Source organism: Crinia signifera, chromosome 7 (assembly GCF_055691185.1).
Source record: "Crinia signifera chromosome 7, ASM5569118v1, whole genome shotgun sequence".
Classification (NCBI taxonomy): Eukaryota; Metazoa; Chordata; class Amphibia; order Anura; family Myobatrachidae; genus Crinia; species Crinia signifera.
Genome location: NC_139223.1, coordinates 179,080,173 through 179,096,637, shown reverse-complemented (window position 1 = coordinate 179,096,637; position 16,465 = coordinate 179,080,173). Strand labels below are relative to the sequence as shown.

Sequence of the window (16,465 nt, the reverse complement as noted above, 5' to 3'; positions counted from 1 at the left end):
TAGCAGCAATCTCCCTCTCTCCCTCATTAGTCTAGCAATCTCCCTCATGTCACCTAGCCCACATTACACTGTTACATCATAGTTACCTCCCCCCCTGCATTCTACAGGAGACTCCCTGACATAGCAGCAATCTCCCTCTCTCCCTCATTAGTCTAGCAATCTCCCTTATGTCACCTAGCCCACATTACACTGTTACATCATAGTTACCTCCCCCCCTGCATTCTACAGGAGACTCCCTGACATAGCAGCAATCTCCTGCTCTCCCTCATTAGTCTAGCAATCTCCCTCATGTCACCTAGCCCACATTACACTGTTAGATCATAGTTACCTCCCCTACTGCATTCTACAGGAGACTCCCTGACATAGCAGCAATCTCCCTCTCTCCCTCATTAGTCTAGCAATCTCCCTCATGTCACCTAGCCCACATTACACTGTAACATCATAGTTACCTCCCCTCCTGCATTCTACAGGAGACTCCCTGACATAGCAGCAATCTCCCTCTCTCCCTCATTAGTCTAGCAATCTCCCTCATGTCACCTAGCCTACATTACACTGTTACATCATAGTTACCTCCCCTCCTGCATTCTACAGGAGACTCCCTGACATAGCAGCAATCTCCCGCTCTCCCTCATTAGTCTAGCAATCTCCCTCATGTCCCCTAGCCCACATTACACTGTTACATCATAGTTACCTCCCCTCCTGCATTCTACAGGAGACTCCCTGACATAGCAGCAATCTCCCTCTCTCCCTCATTAGTCTAGCAATCTCCCTCATGTCACCTAGCCCACATTACACTGTTATATCATAGTTACCTCCCCTCCTGCATTCTACAGGAGACTCCCTGACATAGCAGCAATCTCCCGCTCTCCCTCATTAGTCCAGCAATCTCCCTCATGTCACCTAGCCCACATTACACTGTTACATCATAGTTACCTCCCCTCCTGCACTCTACAGGAGACTCCCTGACATAGCAGCAATCTCCCTCTCTCCCTCATTAGTCTAGCAATCTCCCCCATGTCACCTAGCCCACATTACACTGTTACATCATAGTTACCTCCCCCCCTGCATTCTACAGGAGACTCCCTGACATAGCAGCAATCTCCCTCTCTCCCTCAATAGACTAGCAATCTCCCTCATGTCACCTAGCCTACATTACACTGTTACAACATAGTTACCTCCCCTCCTGCATTCTGCAGGAGACTCCCTGACATAACAGCAATCTCCTGCTCTCCCTCATTAGTCTAGCAATCTCCCTCATGTCCCCTAGCCCACATTACACTGTTACATCATAGCTGCCTCCCCTCCTGCATTCTACAGGAGACTCCCTGACATAGCAGCAATCTCCCGCTCTCCCTCATTAGTCTAGCAATCTCCCTCGTCACCTAGCCCACATTACACTGTTACATCATAGTTACCTCCCCTCCCGCATTCTATAGGAGACTCCCTGACATAGCAGCAATCTTCCGCTCTCCCTCATTAGTCCAGCAATCTCCCTCATGTCACCTAGCCCACATTACACTGTTACATCATAGTTACCTCCCCCCTGCATTCTACAGGAGACTCCCTGACATAGCAGCAATCTCCCTCTCTCCCTCATTAGTCTAGCAATCTCCCCCATGTCACCTAGCCCACATTACACTGTTACATCATAGTTACCTCCCCCCCTGCATTCTACAGGAGACTCCCTGACATAGCAGCAATCTACCTCTCTCCCTCATTAGTCTAGCAATCTCCCTCATGTCACCTAGCCCACATTACACTGTTACAACATAGTTACCTCCCCTCCTGCATTCTGCAGGAGACTCCCTGACATAACAGCAATCTCCCGTTCTCCCTCATTAGTCTAGCAATCTCCCTCATGTCCCCTAGCCCACATTACACTGTTACATCATAGCTGCCTCCCCTCCTGCATTCTACAGGAGACTCCCTGACATAAAAGCAATCTCCCGCTCTCCCTCATTAGTCTAGCAATCTCCCTCGTCACCTAGCCCACATTACACTGTTACATCATAGTTACCTCCCCTCCTGCATTCTATAGGAGACTCCCTGACATAGCAGCAATCTCCCGCTCTCCCTCATTAGTCTAGCAATCTCCCCCATGTCACCTAGCCCACATTACACTGTTACAACATAGTTACCTCCCCTCCTGCATTCTGCAGGAGACTCCCTGACATAGCAGCAATCTCCCTCTCTCCCTCATTAGTCTAGCAATCTCCCTCATGTCCCCTAGCCCACATTACACTGTTACATCATAGCTGCCTCCCCTCCTGCATTCTACAGGAGACTCCCTGACATAGCAGCAATCTCCCGCTCTCCCTCATTAGTATAGCAATCTCCCTAGTCACCTAGCCCACATTACACTGTTACATCATAGTTACCTCCCCCCCCCTGCATTCTACAGGAGACTCCCTGACATAGCAGCAATCTCCCGCTCTCCCTCATTAGTCTAGCAATCTCCCTCGTCACCTAGCCCACATTACACTGTTACATCATAGTAATCTCCCCTCCTGTATTCTACTGGAGACTCCCTGACATAGCAGCAATCTCCCGCTCTCCCTCATTAGTCTAGCAATCTCCCTCATGTCACCTAGCCCACATTACACTGTTACATCATAGTTACCTCCCCTCCTGCATTCTGCAGGAGACTCCCTGACATATCAGCAATCTCCCTCTCTCCCTCATTAGCCTAGCAATCTCCCTCATGTCACCTAGCCCACATTACACTGTTACATCATAGTTACCTCCCCTCCTGCATTCTGTAGGAGACTCCCTGAAATAACAGCAATCTCCCTCTCTCCCTCATTAGTCTAGCAATCTCCCTCATGTCACCTAGCCCACATTACACTGTTACATCATAGTTACCTCCCCTCCTGCATTCTGCAGGAGACTCCCTGACATAGCAGCAATCTCCCTCTCTCCCTCATTAGTCTAGCAATCTCCCTCATGTCACCTAGCCCACATTACACTATTACATCATAGTTACCTCCCCTCCTGCATTCTGCAGGAGACTCCCTGACATATCAGCAATCTCCCTCTCTCCCTCATTAGCCTAGCAATCTCCCTCATGTCACCTAGCCCACATTACACTGTTACATCATAGTTACCTCCCCTCCTGCATTCTGCAGGAGACTCCCTGAAATAACAGCAATCTCCCTCTCTCCCTCATTAGTCTAGCAATCTCCCTCATGTCACCTAGCCCACATTACACTGTTACATCATAGTTACCTCCCCTCCTGCATTCTGCAGGAGACTCCCTGACATAGCAGCAATCTCCCTCTCTCCCTCATTAGTCTAGCAATCTCCCTCATGTCACCTAGCCCACATTACACTGTTACATCATAGTTACCTCCCCTCCTGCATTCTGCAGGAGACTCCCTGACATAGAAGCAATCTCCCTCTCTCCCTCATTAGTCTAGCAATCTCCTCATGTCACCTAGCCCACATTACACTGTTACATCATAGTAATCTCCCCTCCTACATTCTACAGGAGACTCCCTGACATAGTAGCAATCTCCCTCATTAGTCTAGCAATCTCCCTCATGTCACCTAGCCCACATTACAGTGTTACATCATAGTTACCTCCCCTCCTACATTCTGCAGGAGTCTCCCTGACATAGCAGCAATCTCCCTCTCTCCCTCATTAGTCTAGTAATCTCCCTCATGTCACCTAGCCCACATTACACTGTAACATCATAGTTACCTCCCCTCCTGCAGGAGACCACCTGACATAACAGCAATCTCCCTCATTTCACCTAGTCCACATTACATTTTTTGGGGCTCATCTACATTTGGATACAAGTCATAATAAAAGATTCCTCTCAGATGTGGCAGTACATACCCACGCTTCTAGGTGCCGCATTCACAATCTCTTTTCATAATCTCTCCCTATATGGAACTATATGACACGCCCCCTCATTGGGACTCTGTGCAAAATTCTACTACCAACTATAATCTCCCTGAAACTAGTTTTCAAAAGTAGGCAAGTATGATCTAATTATCAGAATTCAATTTATTCAGGCTTCCAAACAAGGTTCTGTGATGGTAATGCAGCTCATTAGTCCGACCAGCAGCTCAGTGCTGCTTCTGAAGGCAGAGTGTGTGATTATTGTGGAAGCTCGTTACACAAGCCAGCTGCAATCACTGCTCTTACAACCCCAGTGCTGAAATCCTCCCCCACTGAATATTCATGTTACTTGTTACATAGACTGGGACAGAATTGGTGCATTACACAAGTAACACACATAATACCGGTTCTCAAAGTTGCAAAACAAGTTGAAACAAAGCAAAGTTCTCCAGGAGAGCCACTGATACAATATCCAGCATCCATATCCCAGCGATGTCCTGCACAGCCAGCCGGGAATATACTGTAGAGCTGCAGGTAGCAGCAGGCCAGTGATCACTGAAGGCAAAGTACAGTATTTACTCACATTAATAATGTCTATGTCCCCGGGACGCCTCTTACACCAGCTGACTGCATAGACCACATGTTAGGGTATGCTGCATCCTACACCCATATCCTGTGCTGCTTGTCCTGCTCTCTCAGGCTACCTAATCCCAGCACAGCATAAATAAGAGTATTCCCCTTTCCTGGGTGTTTGTTGTGTGGCTGCCTGCAGCTTCCCATAGACTGATATGGGAGCTGTGTGATAGAGACAGGCAGGGGAGGAGAGGGTGGTCTAGTACAATGGCTGATGGTAGCACAGGGTAGTCTCTAGTCCTCTCACTGCATATTCTTCTATATTTTGTCACAGAACCCATGGGTTTTAAGGACTGGCTGTGTGCCCTGTGTTGTGTCAAAGTGGGGTGCCTGGACTATCCCGAGAAGCAGCCTTTAGTCAAGTAAGTACCTTATCTTATTTCTTATGGTATAATACGTGACATGTTCTGTTTGTGAGTCCGCAGCAATAGGATTGCCAATAGTCGTGTATTTCACTTGTGGGTGAACTGTGGTTTGGTGTTTGTGTGTTCTCTCTCACACACACACAAATTGTGCCCTAGGTAAAAACCATAGGACAGTGGTTCCCAACGTCAGTCCGCAAGGCGCTGCATTGGTTCATGTTTTTAAGGATAGCCATGCAGGTGACTTAATTAGTACTCCCCCCCCCCCCCCCCCCCCCCCAATTTTGGCAAAACCTATCCAGATCCAAAATACAAATCCCCAAAAATGTAGGGATTCGGTCATTGGGTCTACAGAATGTAGGTCGACATGGGTTTAGGTCGACAGTCAAAAGGTCGGCATGGGGCTTTTCACAGTTTTTTGAGCCGACATGTGCCGACAGGCGGTATTTCATGCCCTACCATCCACTAGGGCAGTGGTAGCCAACCCTAGCCCTCGAGAGCTACCAACAGTTCACATTTTCCAGACAACCTAGCTGCTGCACAGCTACACTCATTAAACACTGACACATTTTAAAATATACACAGATGGAGCTAATTAGCTCACTTGTGATTCTGTGAGGAGACCTGCAAAACATGCACTGTTGGTAGCTCTCGAGGACTAGGGTTGGCTACCCCAGCACTAGGGCATGGTGGGAGAATAAAATAGTGTGCCGAGCGCAGCAAGCAGATGTGGTGCACTGTAAACTGTGTCCCTGTCGACTCTGTGAAAAACCCCATGTCGACCTAATGCTTGCGTCTACCTAGAACCATGTTGACATGTCCCCATGTCAACCTAACAGTGTCTACCTAAAGCTTGTCGACCAACATGCTGTAGACCAGACGATCCCAACCCAAATGTACAAGTGCACACCCCTAATTAGAACTCCTGATCTGTCCCACTAGAAGCAGACCCCTTACTGATGGAGGTATTTGCTCCTGCATAGGAAGCCTGCGCATTCTAGCTATATGACGTTACTATACTACATAGCTCCGCCTAATGGCAATGGTTTGCAACTGGCATAGTAAAAATCTGCATAATTACAGTGCAGGAGCAAATAGCTTTATCAGTAAGGTGTCTGCCTCCAGTGAGACAGGTCACAGGGTGTAATCCTGGGTATGGCTAAGCCAGTGGTTCCCAAACTTTTTTGAATCACGGCACCCTAGAGCATCAAAATATTTTCAAGGCACCCCTAGGCCAAATGCTTCTTATCGACAAATTCAGAAAAAAATATTAAATGAAGTGCATTGTGTTTGTATAGGTCACAGTTATCTGGTGAGGACAGGATTTGCTTCTGTTTGTACACATAATTATGATTGGCAGCCACCAGCACTGGTTTTGCCTGGTACATTGACCATAAATAATATAAATTGATCTTGGTCCATCAACCCAAGGCACCCCTGCAAGTGTCCCGGGGCACCCCAGGGTGCCTAGGCACACAGTTTGGGAACCACTGGGCTAAGCAATGTATTTGTTTCAAATTTGAAATAAATAATAATGTAAATAAACTTGATGCAACGTAACAAGAGTTATAGAAATATTTTACGGATTGTCTGTCTGTGGTGGGGGTGCCACCAATCTTTGGCCCCCATTTACCATTGATCGCATTTACAATGCGATCTAGGCGGAATATTACCGCCCAGGATCGCATTGTAAAATGCGATCATATCACCCCAATGTATGACCTGCTGTGCGCAGGGACAGGGCTCCGAAAGGAGCCTGTCCCTGCGATATCTGGAGCCGAAAGCCGGGGGGTCAGTGCATGCGCGTTTACGCGCTGACACCCCCCCCCCCCTGCCCCCCCCGCAACCCCGCTGACCGCACTGTCGCTCGGGCAGTGCGATGTGCACCCATAGGCTACAATGGGCTATCGCCATATCAGAATGGCGATAGCCCAGGGGTGCAAAGCCGGGCTGCCCGATGTTGATACATCGAGCAGCTTCGCATCCCCCATAGAAACCTATGGGGGATGCGGCCGGCGGCGCTGCAGGGGGGGATCGCAGCAGGGGTTCCCTGTGATACATTAGGGGGATACTTAATATTTGCGGTTAACCCCCGAAAACGTGTGTTTTCGGGGATTTAGCAGCAAATATATTAGTTGATAAATGGGCCCCTTTATCATGCCTCCGGGCAACAAGGACGCTGTTTATATGTGAAGGTGATTTTGACACTTGGGCTGAGCAGCCTGATTTTATTTTGCGTCTAGCACCCTCCACGTCACCCCCTGGAGAATGGCTCTGTAGTCTGTACTGAATCCTTAGTAGCTGGACAGGCACTGGTTACTCAGCATCGCCTCCCCGACACTGGTAGCTTTATTTTTGGAATATCTTCCTCTGTTAATAGAAGAAGCCGCGTTCTTGCTCGGTATGTCAGCGCAGATTGGGTCAATGGCTTGTGATTGGGCTCTGTGTACGGCTAGTTTGTAATGAGATAAAATGTAAATAGGTCAAATTAGGGGAAAAGGCATTTGGTTATTCCTCCGTTTTTTCTTTTTAAAGATCTATAACCTCAGCTGGTTCCCGGCTACGTCTCCTACAATCCCGGGTTTTTTGTAGACTGTGCATCCAAAGCTCCACTGTCCAGAAGGCAAAGAGCCTGCGTGCATTGCCTCCTGCAGCAGTGGATGTTCTCATTTGGCAGTGATCACTGATATTGCTGTAGTGGATGTCACATGAGATTAGGGTTATTGGGCTTATAACTGTTCTAGTATCCTGTAGGCCATGACAAAGGAAAGGAGTATATATTACTGGGCGGATTCAATTGCACACTTACAGTAGCTCCGCATTTAACATCTGGAGCTATTCAGTCACGGGTATGTGCCATAGGTCAACATGGCTAAAGTTGACATAGAACAGGTCAACATGGAAAAATGTCAACGTGAGGATTTTTCACTTTTTGCGTCTGTCAACTTACGTCGACATGGGCACCGTATCTGTGTACTACGCCCCCTTGTATGGCTCGCTATGTTTGTGGCACGGTGCCTCGCTACACCTGGCACCCCATTATATTCTCCCTCTGTCCACGTGGATAGTTAAATATGACAAAAACACCTGTTCTGAAAAGAAAAAAGTGAAAAAGTCACTTTGACCTTTTTTCATGTCGCCATTTTCTATGTCCTTCTATTGCTTGTATTGAACTTTTGTCCCTGTCAACATAAGCAATGTCGACTGTTTTAAGGTGTCGACCAATTGTGGTCATCCTGTTGACCGCATACCTTCAATCACTAGCAAATTTCCCCATGCAGTTAGCCGGCAACAAAACGTTCATTAACCAATAGATGTGGGGTAAGTGCCCGGTAGCTATGTATTACCCAATGAGCATACTTTACTACCCACCCGATATGGCCGAGAGGCTCCCGGAAATCTGTTGGCGCTCCTGGCCTCCCGGAAAGTGTACCAGTTTTTTTTCCCTTGAGGCACTCCCTCTTGGCTGTCCAAATAGAGTACAAGTGGGCGGTCCAATGGCGAGATTTGCGATGAATCAAGTTGTCCAACACTCACCCCTCCCCACCCACCCACACACCCACACCCACACCCACACACACACACACACTCTAATGTAATTGTGGGGCCACACCCTGGTCAGCCTACCTTACAATCTGGCCACACCTCCTAAGTGCCTGCAGGTGGCAGCAAAGTAGGCAATGTCCCTTCATAACCTGCCTCTGTAAACACTTATATTGTTGTATTATAAATCAGGTGATCCCATACATATTTATATGATGTTTGTCTTGGAAATATATCACTGTTCTGGTTCTGAAGCAATGAAAACTTTGTACGAACTTGAATATAACAATAATATATAATTGCCTAATATTTAGTATAGTCAAGGACCCCTTACCTACTGGTTTCAAATATCATTACAAAGGTGTATTTAAAGTGAACACAAGTAAAAACTGGATATGGGGTAGACACATTGCAGAGTGTGCATGCAGGCAATGGTGTAGACCATGGGTCTTCAACCTGTGGCCCTCCAGATGTTGTGAAACTACATGTTCCAACATGCATTGCCACATTTTTTTCCTGTAAGAGCATACCAAAAAACCTCAGGGCATGCTGGGACATGTAGTTCCACAAAATCTGTAGGGCCACAGGTTGAAGACCTGTGGTGTAGACAGAACTGTGTGGGCCCCATAACAACATTCTGAAAGTGCCCCTTTCCCAAGGCTTCTAGAGACACCTCTCTGCAACAGTGCCTCCACTTCATATCATATCACATAACAGTGCCTTCACTTCATATCATATCACATAACAGTGCCTCCAGTTCATATCATATCACATAACAGTGCCTCCACTTCATATCATATCACATAACAGTGCCTCCAGTTCATATCATATCACATAACAGTGCCTCCACTTCATATCATATCACATAACAGTGCCTCCACTTCATATCATATCACATAACAGTGCCTCCACTTCATATCATATCACATAACAGTGCCTCCACTTCATATCATATCACATAACAGTGCCCCCCGTTCATATCATATCACATAACAGTGCCTCCACTTCATATCATATCACATAACAGTGCCCCCCGTTCATATCATATCACATAACAGTGCCCCCCGTTCATATCATATCACATAACAGTGCCTCCACTTCATATCATATCACATAACAGTGCCTCCACTTCATATCATATCACATAACAGTGCCTCCACTTCATATCATATCACATAACAGTGCCTCCACTTCATATCATATCACATAACAGTGCCCCCCGTTCATATCATATCACATAACAGTGCCCCCCGTTCATATCATATCACATAACAGTGCCTCCACTTCATATCATATCACATAACAGTGCCTCCAGTTCATATCATATCACATAACAGTGCCCCCCGTTCATATCATATCACATAACAGTGCCCCCCGTTCATATCATATCACATAACAGTGCCCCCCGTTCATGTTATGCAATATTATAGTGCGCTACAAATACCGTTATACCACAAAGGAATGAGCAGCTGAAAGGGTATTACTATATAAATTGTAGACACCAAAGCCAACGTTTGTAAGTGACCCTTTGCATCAATGGTGAAAAATGTATATAACCCATATAACTGTGACAGGGAAGGTGGCCCCTATCAGCACTGGTCCCCATAGCAGCTCCACTCCCTGCACCTATGGTAGCTACACCCTGTATATAACACATGTAACTGTGACAGGGAAGGTGGCCCCTCTCAGCTCTGGCCCCATAGCAGCTGCACTCCCTGCACCTATGGTAGCTACACCCTGTATATAACACATGTAACTGTGACAGGGAAGGTGGCCCCTCTCAGCTCTGGGCCCCATAGCAGCTGCACGCCCTGCACCTATGGTAGCTACACCCCTGTATATAACACATGTAACTGTGACAGGGAAGGTGGCCCCTCTCAGCTCTGGCCCCATAGCAGCTGCACTCTCTGCACCTATGGTAGCTACACCCTGTATATAACATATGTAACTGTGACAGGGAAGGTGGCCCCTCTCAGCTCTGGGCCCCATAGCAGCTGCACTCCCTGCACCTATGGTAGCTACACCCTGTATATAACACATGTAACTGTGACAGGGAAGGTGGTCCCTCTCAGCTCTGGGCCCCATAGCAGCTGCACTCCCTGCACCTATGGTAGTTACACCCCTGTATATAACACATGTAACTGTGACAGGGAAGGTGGCCCCTCTCAGCTCTGGCCCCATAGCAGCTGCACCTATGGTAGCTACACCCCTGTATATAACACATGTAACTGTGACAGGGAAGGTGGCCCCTCTCAGCTCTGGCCCCATAGCAGCTGCACCCCCTGCACCTATGGTAGCTACACCCCTGTATATAACACATGTAACTGTGACAGGGAAGGTGGCCTCTCTTAGCTCTGGGCCCATAGCAGTTGCACTCCCTGCACCTATGGTAGCTACACCCCGTATATAACACATGTAACTGTGACAGGGAAGGTGGCCCCTCTCAGCTCTGGGCCCCATAACAGCTGCACCCCCTGCACCTATGGTAGCTACACCCCTGTATATAACACATGTAACTGTGACAGGGAAGGTGGCCCCTCTCAGCTCTGGGCCCCATAGCAGCTGTACCCCCTGCACCTATGGTAGCTACACCCCTGTATATAACACATGTAACTGTGACAGGGAAGGTGGCCCCTTTTAGCTCTGGGCCCCATAGCAGCTGCACTCCCTGCACCTATGGTAGCTACTCCCCTGTATATTACACATGTAACTGTGACAGGGAAGGTGGCCCCTCTCAGTTCTGGGCCCCATAGCAGCTGCACTCCCTGCACCTACTGTATGGTTGCTACACCCCTGTATATAACACGTGTAACTGTGACAGGGAAGGTGGCCCCTCTCCGCTCTGGGCCCCATAGCAGCTGCACTCCCTGCACCTATGGTAGCTACACCCTGTATATAACACATGTAACTGTGACAGGGAAGGTGGCCCCTCTCAGCTCTGGGCCCCATAGCAGCTGCACCCCCTGCACCTATGACCTTGCAACCAAAGAAGTTAAATGTTTCCCTAATTTGACATAATTGAGAATCTGAGTCTTTTGTTGTCCTGTATTATGTGACCTAATTCTACTGGCTATAATTCTCCCAGCAATCTATGGGCCCTGTTATATTGGCAGTGTGAGTGTGGCAAATGGTGAGAATGATTCCTTTATGACCAGAATTAAGACCATTACATGAGGATTATATTAGAAAAGCAACTTGCTTGATCAGTTCCACCATCCTTTTAATTCAGTCTTTGCTGACCACTAATGGAAACGTCTCCAATACAGTTTTTTGCTGGTAACACTATAATCTGTATGTGTGCTGTAGCAATTTCCATCAACTCCTGCACAAACACCAGCTGTGTTTGTGTTTCACTAGGTAACGACTACAAGTAGGTGACACTTCTGCAGTATAACCACATAATGTCGCCCAGTTGGGACCCTGCAATGATTTTCTCTGGTTCCCATTTATACAGCTGCCTCTGTCACAGCAGAGTAGGGAGCCGCACTGGTTCATTCTGATTGGATGTTGCAGGGAATAGTCTGAGTAGTGATAGGTTTCCATCACTACAAATAATTTCATGTCATATTTGGGGATCAATATGTTCTGCTCTTGCTGTAGCCAATCAGCTCCTATCGGATAAGCCAGAGGCTGGGTTTAAATAATAATTCCAAATCAGTTTTGGCATTATTGCAGTGCTGCTAGTTACCAGCCCGTCAAGATTAAGGATCAACATAACCGTAATGTTCGGACGCGCACAACACTTGAATTACTCGGCCATATGCACAACACATGAAATCCCTCCAGAATTATTAGACTTTTATTATATAGGCTCCGGTGTCATCATTAATTAGTAGATGTATAAACATATATAATCAAACATTTACTTTTACTGTATACTGCAAAGTTTTATTGAGTGAGTGCAGCTGGGAAACAATTAGGCATTTCCATAGTGCAGGGGCGGCCAAACCTGTCCTCGAGATCTACCAACAGTTCATGTGTCTCGGGCAACCTGTGGGTCTATAGTAGGAATGAATGCAGCAGGTTTGAAAATGTGACAGTTAGTAATGACTACAGCTGTGCACCAGCTAGGTGACCTGGGAAATGTGACATTTAGTAATGACTACAGCTGTGCTCCAGCTAGGTGACCTGGGGAATGTGACAGTTAGTAATGACTACAGCTGTGCTCCAGCTAGGTGATCTGGGGAATGTGACAGTTAGTAATGACTACAGCTGTGCTCCAGCTAGGTGACCTGGGGAATGTGACAGTTAGTAATGACTACAGCTGTGCTCCAGCTAGGTGATCTGGGGAATGTGACAGTTAGTAATGACTACAGCTGTGCACCAGCTAGGTGATCTGGGGAATGTGACATTTAGTAATGACTACAGCTGTGCACCATGTAGGTGATCTGGGAAATGTGACAGTTAGTAATGACTACAGCTGTGCTCCAGCTAGGTGATCTGGGAAATGTGACAGTTAGTAATGACTACAGCTGTGCACCAGCTAGGTGATCTGGGGAATGTGACAGTTAGTAATGACTACAGCTGTGCTCCAGCTAGGTGACCTGGGGAATGTGACAGTTAGTAATGACTACAGCTGTGCTCCAGCTAGGTGATCTGGGGAATGTGACATTTAGTAATGACTACAGCTGTGCACCATGTAGGTGATCTGGGAAATGTGACAGTTAGTAATGACTACAGCTGTGCTCCAGCTAGGTGATCTGGGGAATGTGACAGTTAGTAATGACTACAGCTGTGCTCCAGCTAGGTGACCTGGGGAATGTGACAGTTAGTAATGACTACAGCTGTGCACCAGCTAGGTGATCTGGGGAATGTGACAGTTAGTAATGACTGCACCTGTGCACCAGCTAGGTGATCTGGGGAATGTGACAGTTAGTAATGACTACAGCTGTGCACCAGCTAGGTGATCTGGGAAATGTGACAGGTGCCCATACTGTACATGGTACAATAATTGGATGCCTTTTGGACTACATTGCATTGCATGCGATTGCGTGCAATGCGATCCGAACCTAGTGTTGCACATACGTTTTGAACTGTGCGATGGGAAGTGCGTTGCATCACAGAGCTGTAAGTGGGATTTCCCAGAAGTAAGATCTGTATTGTAGATTATTTTCATAGTAATCAACATAGCTGTAATAGGTTGGAAGCGGACCCTGATAGGGCCCCCTCCAGAGCACTGATTAATGGGGCCACTTACACCCCGCTACTTATGGTCCTGGTAATAATATGCAAGAGAAATCCTTACAGTTTGATGAATTCAGCCTTGAATGTATTACTGATTCTACTGCCGGTCCTCTGCTTTCCTTCAGCAATAACAACCATATACAGAATTATACCGTGATCCACGACGATGAGAGAAACCTGTGGAGTTCCCCTCACGACTTGTCACATACAGAGGCCGTGGACGATCGCATGTTACACACCTGGATTCAGACCAGACGCCAACTGGAAAAAGACTCTGAGGTGGGTGGAGGGCAGTGGAGATTCTTGCTTCATGTAAGGGGTACCCACCATACAGGGTTACATCCCCGCTTTCATCAGTGTTTAGTATAGATGACAATAAAAGTACACTGTGTGATCCTGGTGCTATATTCAAATAATAGAGAAAACTCACATACCTAGCACAGTCTGGTCTGTATCAGTGCTCTGAAATACATACCTCCCTGTGCTAGAAACCTGTTTCCCTGGTATAACGTCACTCCATACATCACAACAAGCTGGGGTGATTTCCGGCTGCCAATGTGCCCTATAGATGCAGAAATCTGGTCACACTAAGCGGCCCAGTGTTTGACCATGTTTTATTACTGACTCCTATTCCATTGTCAATGTTCTTATGCACCGTTGTGATCTAAGCTTTCTGCTTTTTAAGGGACCCATTTATGACCGATGGCATATCCATTGCGATCTGGGCAGGATCTTACCAACCAGGATCGCATTGCAATATGCGATCCTATTGGTAGCATGCATGAAGCTGGGACAAAAGCTCGCCCCTGCGTTCTGCTCTGCTGGGGGTCTACGTATGCACAGTCAGGCAGACTGCCCTGCACAGTGGCCACTTGTAGGAAGAGTTCTGGGGGAACCCTCTGGCCGGCCTTGCAGAGAGTAGTCCATAGGCTACATTCAGCGGCGTAACTATAGCACTGCAGCCCCTGCCACCGCGGGGGGGGGGGGCGCTGTGCATGTGGGGGCGCCGGGGGCTGCGGTGCTATAGTTAACCCCCCCCAATCCCCTGCAGACTTACCTATCTCGCTGGTCCCGGCGGCTCTGTTCTTCTGCTGAGGACCACCACAAAATGGCCGCCCCCCATATAGCACACAGTTCTCTGAAACTGTCTGCTGTATGGGGGCGGCCATTTTGTGATGGTCCTCAGCAGAAGAACGGAGCCGCCGGGACCAGCGCGATAGGTAAGGCTGTGGTGGATTTTGGGGGGGGGGGGTTGCATAGGCGGCGAGGCAGCAGGGCAGGGGGGTAGGGGCGCTTGGTGGGGCGGCGGCGAGGCGGGGGGGCGCCCAAAACGTAGCTACGCCACTGGCTACATTGGGCTACTGCCATTTCCGAATGGCGTTCACTGTGGGGAGCCTATATTGGTAAATCAGGCAGCATCGCATACACCATGGTAGCCTAGGGGTGATGTGGCTTCATGCACCAATGGAGGCATCACAGCGGGTATTGGAGATACATAATCTGGTCCCTCCTTCATATATGTGGGGGTTATTAGCCCTTTGAGTGCCAGCGTTGCTGTGAGAGATCTTCAAAATATCAGCTAAAAATGCCAGCGCCGCCCACAGCGACTGTTCTTTCAGCATAAATAAATACAAATACGGCCGAGTCAATTCATTGAAGTTTAGTAAAATATTGCACCCAAAAAAGAACAGTCGCTGTGAGCGGGGCTTGCATTTTTTTTAATATATATATATATATATATATATATATATATATATATATATATTTTTTTTTTTTGGGGGGGGGGGGGTATAGCAGCAAATATAAAGCCTGATTCAGTCATTTGTAGTTTGGCTAGGAATCGCTAAACTACAACTGCCAGCGGTAGGCTATGGGGGCGCGCCGAGCATCGGGCAAGTCGCTGAGGTGTGAGCGCTGCGCTCAGGGCTGCCACCAGGAATTTTGGGGCCTGGGACTGTCTGCGTACCCCCCCCCCCCTCCCTTCACTTACCGCCTGACTCGGTGGGTCCCAAAACACAGCCTGGATTCTTCAATGCAGGACACCGGCGGGCGATTAAAATGCAACACCCAGGGGCGGATTGGGAATTAAAACCAGCCCGGGAAATATCTTGAAGCAGCCCCAACGGGGGGCGTGTTGTTGCGCGCCGGAGGCGCGCCCGATTTTTTGGGGTGGGCGTGGCCTACCAATATAGGGGTGTGGCCTATTTCAGTGAGGCCATGCCCAATTTTTTGCCGCTGTGGGTACATGGCTAGTGGCTCTCTGAGCTGCTGGCTATGTCCCCAGCCCCTCAGGCTGCAGAATAGGCACATGCAGACAGCGTCTATTCTGCAGCTTGTGGGGCTGGGGAGATAGAGACAGGGGGTCTTCCAACTGTCGTCCCCCCCACCAGCCGTGGGACACTGAGTATGGGCCACCTCCCTTGAACACATTATGCACCATAACAAGAGGGAACTTTTGTCTCTTGAAAATCCTGTACACCTTATGCCACACAGTATGAGCCAATATTCACATTATGACACATGGAATGATCCAAAATTCACAAAATGCCACACAGAATGAGTAAAAAAAAAAAAGCTAAACTTCACATTATGCAACGGAATGAGAAGATACAGGGTGAGAGGGGGTTGGTGCATGGTGAGAGGGGTTGGTAATGAATGGTGAGAAGGGGGTGACGAGGGGTGAGAGTAGAGTAGCAGGGTAGAAGAGGATGCAGGGAGGGAGGGGGGATGGAGGGTGGCGTAGAATGCTGGAAGGGGAGATGCAGGGTGGCTGAGAATGAAAGGAGGGAGGACGTATGCAGGGTGGCACAGGATGCAGAGTGTGAGGGGGGCATGGTGGCACAGGATGCTGGGTAGGAGGGGGAATGCAGAGTGGCAGAGGATGCAGGGAGGGGAGACA

General features: G+C 48.1%; 1 protein-coding gene across 5 annotated transcripts in view; it reads left to right on the top strand.

Moving 5' to 3' along the window:
- Nucleotides 1-16,465, top strand: part of MREG (melanoregulin) — a 52,745-nt gene that overhangs the window by 25,781 nt on the left and 10,499 nt on the right. For 3 of the 5 annotated variants that reach the window (XM_083154504.1, XM_083154505.1, XM_083154506.1), the window contains 2 exons: nucleotides 4,752-4,839; nucleotides 13,692-13,845. In XM_083154504.1, the coding sequence (XP_083010630.1) occupies nucleotides 4,752-4,839; nucleotides 13,692-13,845 (242 nt within the window). Of the gene's footprint in view, nucleotides 1-4,002; nucleotides 4,411-4,751; nucleotides 4,840-13,691; nucleotides 13,846-16,465 lie in introns of those variants that run through there. The other 2 variants (XM_083154507.1, XM_083154508.1) reach the window with 2 other exon arrangements.